The sequence below is a fragment of the Battus philenor genome, unplaced genomic scaffold (assembly GCF_028537555.1).
Source record: "Battus philenor isolate CCGP_79_NKW_IND1 unplaced genomic scaffold, ilBatPhil1.0.hap1 SCAF_18, whole genome shotgun sequence".
Taxonomy (NCBI): domain Eukaryota; kingdom Metazoa; phylum Arthropoda; class Insecta; order Lepidoptera; family Papilionidae; genus Battus; species Battus philenor.
The window spans coordinates 6,736,077-6,742,975 of NW_027181680.1; the positions used below are offsets into that span (position 1 = coordinate 6,736,077).

General features: G+C 29.1%; 2 protein-coding genes across 2 annotated transcripts; one reads left to right on the forward strand and one right to left on the reverse strand.

Annotated features, from left to right (window-relative positions):
• Window positions 1–319: 319 nt before the first annotated feature.
• On the forward strand, window positions 320–5,751 carry LOC137920395 (aurora kinase B-like). Its single transcript, XM_068763725.1, has 6 exons — window positions 320–501; window positions 578–769; window positions 1,131–1,287; window positions 1,561–1,697; window positions 3,574–3,805; window positions 4,926–5,751. The coding sequence occupies exons 1-6, from the start codon at window positions 425–427 to the stop codon at window positions 5,028–5,030; spliced, it is 900 nt and encodes a 299-aa protein (XP_068619826.1). The 5' UTR covers window positions 320–424; the 3' UTR covers window positions 5,031–5,751.
• On the reverse strand, window positions 3,377–6,669 carry Gip (hydroxypyruvate isomerase-like protein Gip). The gene is given in 5 exon segments (XM_068763726.1): window positions 3,377–5,124; window positions 5,126–5,229; window positions 5,534–5,664; window positions 5,938–6,222; window positions 6,372–6,669. Coding segments are annotated over 5 exon segments (777 nt in total). The 5' UTR covers window positions 6,562–6,669; the 3' UTR covers window positions 3,377–5,057.
• Window positions 6,670–6,899: the final 230 nt, after the last annotated feature.

Consider the following 6,899-nt stretch of genomic DNA (forward strand, 5'->3'; position numbering starts at 1 on the left):
TTAAAAACAATATGTCCAATTATTAGCAATAATTATTAAAGATTATTATTATAAAATATATTCTTAAGCAGTTTTGAAATCTTTTGTAATATTATTTATTGCAACATTCTTCCACATTTAAAAGATCTCTTATATTATTAATATTTTCTTATTTTTTTGATTATTGAAATGGTATAGAACTTTAGTTAAAGTAAATTACACATGAAATATAAAAAATATAGCCTATCATGTGGCCGAAAACTTTGCTGCAAACGTAATACAATAAAAAAACTAATTATTGTCTATGCTCTTATTCGAAAACCGATTCTATAAACTTGAGTAACGGTCACTAGTGAAAATAAACTTTGTGTTATTGGTGACATTATTGTTATACTTTGGATTGACTGACATAAGTTAACTTAGAGGCAACTTAATTACTATAATAATGATGCAGACAGATATTACAAGAGAACTATCAGAACTTCGATATAAGATAAAGAATCATGATGCATATGGAAAACCGTAAAGTCCAGTTACATATATAATTTTAATCGCTTTAAAGATTGTTATAAGTATTTAAAACTTATTCTTTCCTTAGATACAAATGGTCTCCCAGGGATTTTGAATTGGGTTCAGGTTTAGGACGAGGAAAATTTGGACATGTTCATGTGGCTAGGGAGAAGAAAACCGGCTATTTAGTTGCTATTAAAACCTTATTCAAGTCGCAAATAGTGAATTCAAAATGTGAGCGCCAAGTTTTAAGAGAAATTGAAATTCAATCACACTTGAAGTAAGTAATCTATCAATTTTTCCTTTTGTGAATATGGCGAATAACTCCCTATTAAAGACAGCGTTTATCTTATATTCCAGTATAATTTAAATATAAATAAAAGAATAACTTCGGAACTCATTACTTTCACAATAAATTCTTCTAAGACAGTTTTTCATTTCGTTATTTACAATAATTATCTACAATATGAGACCATATAATATTGAGTGAATGAGTTATAATACGCAATATCTTTTTAGTTCATTATTTAATCCTCATGTATGACTTCCTGGATTAGGTGATAAAGAATTAAGTGACGAATATTAATGTACATTTTAATGCCAAAAACTGAAACATTGAGAATTAAATTTAATCTTTGCAGACACCCAAATATTCTCAGACTATTGACCTGGTTCTATGATGAGAAGCGTATATACCTTGTTGTGGAGTTTGCTGCTGGAGGTGAGCTATATAAGCACCTAACAAATGCACCAGGAGGACACTTTCCAGAAGCTAAAGCTGCAAAATACATTTACCAGGTACCTTGTAATAACAACTTTTAAACAGATTGACTGTATGTATATTTTACCTTCTTAATTATTTCATCATCATTCCAGTAATGAACATCATAAAGATTTAGTATAAGATGTGTCAACTGTAATACAGTACAATACTAGTACAGCTACCATTGACATAAAAGAAGTATAGATTGTATTTTAAATAAAAAAAAATTGGTTTAAAATGAAGTGAATAAAAGTTTGGATGATCATTTGAATAATTTAATAATAATAATTTTTTCAATAAATTTTAAGATTGCAGATGCCGTTGAGTATTGTCACCGACGTCATGTAATTCATAGAGACATAAAACCTGAAAACATTTTAGTTGCGTTTAATGGTGACCTCAAGCTGGCTGACTTTGGCTGGTCGGTGCATGCTCCTTCAGAAAGGTGAGTTTATTTAAAGAACATTTTGTTCAGTCATTTGTGTCATACCTCAATATTTTCTATAAACAAACATAACCTATATCTACTGTATTTGTATATGCATATATATATATATATATATATATATATATATATATACATATATATATATATATATATAAGTATAAAGTTGCTTGCGCCCAGCATCACCTAATAACCTTAAGGAGTTTGCCAGGTTGTGGGTACACAGTGGTGCTTGTCGGTCCATGGTTTCTACTCCAGAACCTTAAACCCCCAGCAGCTATTTCTTCTACATGCTATGTAGTCTGCCCATTGCCATTTCAACTAACTAATATGCTGGATTATGTTGGTAATTATCATAACTGACATAACATAAAATTGTTGCCTAAATCTTTATGAAATATGTGATTCCTGTCTTGCCCAAAATATTTCTAGTTCTCATGGTAATTACATGCATGATGATACCTTTGAACTATTTTAAGGAATTCAACTGTACAAACTGTTACAAAGCATAGGTTCAAAATTATCCAGATTAAGTAGGAACAGTTTCATTTTCATTTTTAATAGGAAATTATTTAGTGCTGGAAAATAATATTATCATTTTTATGTTCTTATCTATAAACGCAATTTTAGTATGTTAACCCTTTGGGTACATTGGACATTTGAGAGACATCATTAATTTTTTGTTTTTAAGAAAGGATGACCTGTTTAAGGCGCCAAAAATTAAACTCTTGGGTACATAAGATTCAAATGTTTTTCCTAGGAGTGGATAATGCTATTTAAGGTTAAGCACAATTATGTTCAGTCCATTGTATTTTGTATCAGTAACAATAGAAAGGGTAAGTGCATTGTTTCAGTAAACAATTTTTTATGAAACACTACCTCATAATGTCAAAAACACTACATGCCAATATTTTGTCATATAAATCTGTACCCAAGGAAATGTTATTGGCAAGTGTGCACCTTTTAAAGAAGTATAATTAATTGGTAACACCCAGTAATCTCAATGATGGATCTTAACACATTGTTGATGAGTAATTTTACTAAAAATTTATCTTATGTCACCGGCTGTGTACTATTGTTGTGCAACTCTTTGATTTGAGAATGGTACAAATCGGTCTGCCTAACAACTAAATCAAAATACCACTATCAAAAAATAAGCCCTACTGGTAATTGGAGCATCACCAAGTTCGATAGTTGCACTAGGAATACTTAAATAATTCTGTAAGTTTGATGTAACATCATGTTTTTTCCACTCTTCTTTCAAATCGACATTACTATCTGATGCTATATTATTTCTCTTTTGACATTTTGGTTGCCTAATATCAGAGTTGCTTTCTTCTGATACAGTATCATTTTCCCAGTTACCACAATTTGAATAATAATTACTCGGGCAATCATATAAAGCATCCGTGTATAATTCATAGAAAGATTCTTCATTATGCTCTGTCATTGTTTTTAATTTTCTTGATCAATATAATAACTCAACAATATTAAATATTTTTACTACAGTAGATTTGTCCGCACTTATAAGTAAGAGGAACAGATATATTATACTGATGAACAATTGTGCATGGTAGCCAAAAGAGATGAAAAACACACCCATCATGAGTTTAATCATGGTCGGTAAACAATGTTTGGCCTTAAAAATACAGGTTAGCATGCTAACTACATGCAACTATGTGTTAAAAGTGTGTTTCAAAAACATTAATGTCTGTCTGAATTTTATATACAACATAATGATAACACAAGTATTATAAAAACAAAACTACTTCATTGTTAAGTAGTATATTCTACTTAGAAATTAAAAAACTGTTTTGTACGAAATTTTTCGATACATATTTTTAAAAATACTTTCTCAGAAGATTGTTTATTTCAGACGCAAAACAATGTGCGGAACCCTAGATTATCTTCCTCCAGAGATGATAAGGAGAGAAGTATATAATGTATCTGTGGATCATTGGTGTATTGGTGTGCTGCTATATGAGTTTTTAGTTGGAAAGCCACCATTTGAAAGTGAAGTTCAGGATGTAACTTATGCAAGGATTCTTGCTGTTGATATAAATTATCCTGCGCATATACCTGAAGATGCAAAAGATTTAATTTCAAAGGTAATCAAATAACCATTTTATACAAGCATTCCAACTTATGCACAAGTATAATTATACATTCTGGTTGATAAATTAAATATTAAAAATGAACTTTATATATAAAAAAATAACAGTTTTAATATTACTGAAACATAATCCTATTTACCTAGTTATATTACAAGTTATAATGATATCCATTTGTATTACTTGTTCATAACTATAAAACTAATTAAAAAAATGCCATAAACTTCATAATGTTTATAGGTAACCCAGAATTAATAAATTTAATTTAATTTACATACAATAAATAAACCATATTTTTATTCACAGTTTTTATATGCTATTCAATTATTCCAAAATAGTTTTGCAAATATATTTCATCATTATCATTATCATTTTTGCCATAGGATGTCCACTGCTGGATATAGGACACCTCCAGGCTAATAAATACCTAGGTTTACAATAAGAGCACCAGTATAACAAATAAAGACTAATACATGTGTAACTATAAATGTGTTCTACTCATTTTACTTACATTTAAAATGTTTTAAAAGCCTAATGATACACCAGATACCACATTAGCACTTGTCAACTAGACATGAATGAATATGTAAAATATTGTCCCATACCTACAGCAATTGGACTATGGTGCACGTAAGTTACAGTCAGTGTAGTTGGTTTGTACACTACTGTTTTGTTACTGTCATTGTTTTACAGTGATATTTATGAAGATAGTACTGCTACACCCTTGATTTAACACAAATATGCTGGCATTTATTTTTATAATATTTGGCTTCTGTAATGTAGTGTTCAATTCAATTTTAATTATAATATTCATACAATACAATAAAATTCAATTTTTCCAAAAAAAGAAATTGAAACTTTCAAGTAAAACAATGCTACCTCAAAATTCCTAGGTATAAAAATTCTTCCTATTTCATTTCCTGTAATAACTTCTTAAGTACATTTTTTATAATAAAGGATATTTCAGTTACAGTTGTCTTCATGTTTTATGTTAATTCATATTGAAATAAATGTTTTATAAATGTATTAATGATTCAGGATTTGCAAACTGTGTTAGCATTATATTTGTTCAAGTGTCGAAATTATTTGTCTTCTATAATTTTTTTTTTGTTTACAGCTTTTACGTTATAATAGCAAAGAAAGAATATCACTTGCGGGTGTGAAAAATCACTTTTGGGTACAGCAGCACTACAGAGGTATTCCGAATAGGCAAAACATATGAAATATTCCAAATGGTGAGGCATATTGTTTACAATGAATAACCATAGTCTGTAATCCATTTTAATCCATCTTTGCTTCCAGCTGCTGGTTTATATTCCAATCCAATCTTTGTAACCATTTAATTTTAAATGCTCAAGTATGTATTTGTAGTTTATTTCCCCAGGAGTGTCAGGCTCATTCCGGTTTGGCACTTGAGCAATCTGAAAAATATTTTTTTAAATTGATGACTTAAGTAAATTGCATAGTTATATTGAACTGGTATAAGCAACTTGTATAGACAATGTTTCAGTTTGGTAGAGAGCATACCAATAAAATTGACCTGATAATAAAAAAGACTTTTCCAAAATTAAAGGTTTTAATGTCACAAACAAAACACTCATTGACTTTGAATATCTTCCAAATGAACACGAAAAGAGCAAAAGCCATAATGGACAGTAAAACCAATGGTTTTCAATTATTTAAAAGTATTCATGTATAAAAAATTATAAAGTTTAGATTAATTACCTGAACATGTCCTACATATGGCATTAGGTTCTTGATATTATGAGACAAGTCTCCGCTTATATGTTGGAGGTGAAATATATCCAATTGTAACTTCAAATGTGAACTGTTGATTCTTTTCAATATTTCCACAGCTGAAATATAAAATATTTGTTTCTATTAATTGAATTGTAAGTCTGTGTAATTTATTGTTTTAAATTATAGGAATCATGATTATTGGTAGTTGTTTGTACAAATTATGAATAAATATTATATTAAAATTGGAGCTTTGATTTTACTTTCTATGAAGGGCCACACATAAGGTACTGAAAATTATTAAATAAATAGTTAAATTTGTTGACTTTTATTGTGATGTAAAATAAACTTTTTAATTTGTTTTGTTTATATGATATCAAAAATGTATGTACCTTTTCCATAATCACTGAGAAAATATTTTGGAACAGAATGTTGATTGATTGGTTCTATTACACCTAACAGGTCTACATCTTTCAATACATCGGCTGCATACTTCAAGTTATTCTCGTAAGTTTCCCAATTTATTGGTGACACATTTTCTAATTTTCCTGCCATAATATGTATTTTCTTTGCGCCAACAGCTTTTGCATAGTCTATAGTGACTTGCAAATTCTCTTTAAATTCATTCTCTTTGCCTGGTACAGCAGTCACACCTAACTCGCCCTTGCTTACGTCGCCTGTAACATTTTGTTGAAAAGTATAAATATAAAGGAAACCTAGTTTTAATAAAAAAAAGATTTTATATGAAAATAATTAGAAAGACTCAAATTATTTAAGAAAAATTATGCATTTCAATTTATTATCAACTATTTTCAATTAAACTTACCAGTTTTTAGGTTAATTAATATTTGTGCAATTCCTGCAGATTCCTTTGCCTTTTTAACTTGCTCTAATGTGTGTCCATAGGGAAAACCTGTTTCCACGGCTTTAAAGCCAGCTTCTTTTGCTAATGAGTATCTTTCTAATATACTCACACCTTCAGTAAACATAAATGATATATTTGCACAAAATTTCATTATCGTTATTTAATCTTAACTACTTTAATCAACAAAAAATGTTTAAAAAGTTTGAAATTATAAATGTCAGGTTACTTGTGCATTTCTGTCAAAAATGACATTTATATGTAAGAGAAGTTGCTAGATAAACAATTATTATCAAACACTATCGGAACGCGTAACTCACCGCATATACCGCATTTTAATGTGAACTTCATGATAACGATAACCTTTTTCAGCATTCATTTATTATATCTCAATACGTGTCTTTTAAATCTTCAAATTTAACTCACAATATTTTTTTTACTGGACTACACTGCAACCAAAGTGGCATTTAAAATTTTGCCCGGGTTCGATGG

Coding starts and splice junctions, on each gene's coding strand:
- LOC137920395 (XM_068763725.1), top strand. CDS start 425: ATGATGCAGACAGATATTACAAGAGAACTATCAGAACTTCGATATAAG. Junction 770..1,130: donor GAAATTCAATCACACTTGAA/GTAAGTAATCTA, acceptor TAATCTTTGCAG/ACACCCAAATATTCTCAGAC. Junction 1,288..1,560: donor CTGCAAAATACATTTACCAG/GTACCTTGTAAT, acceptor ATAAATTTTAAG/ATTGCAGATGCCGTTGAGTA.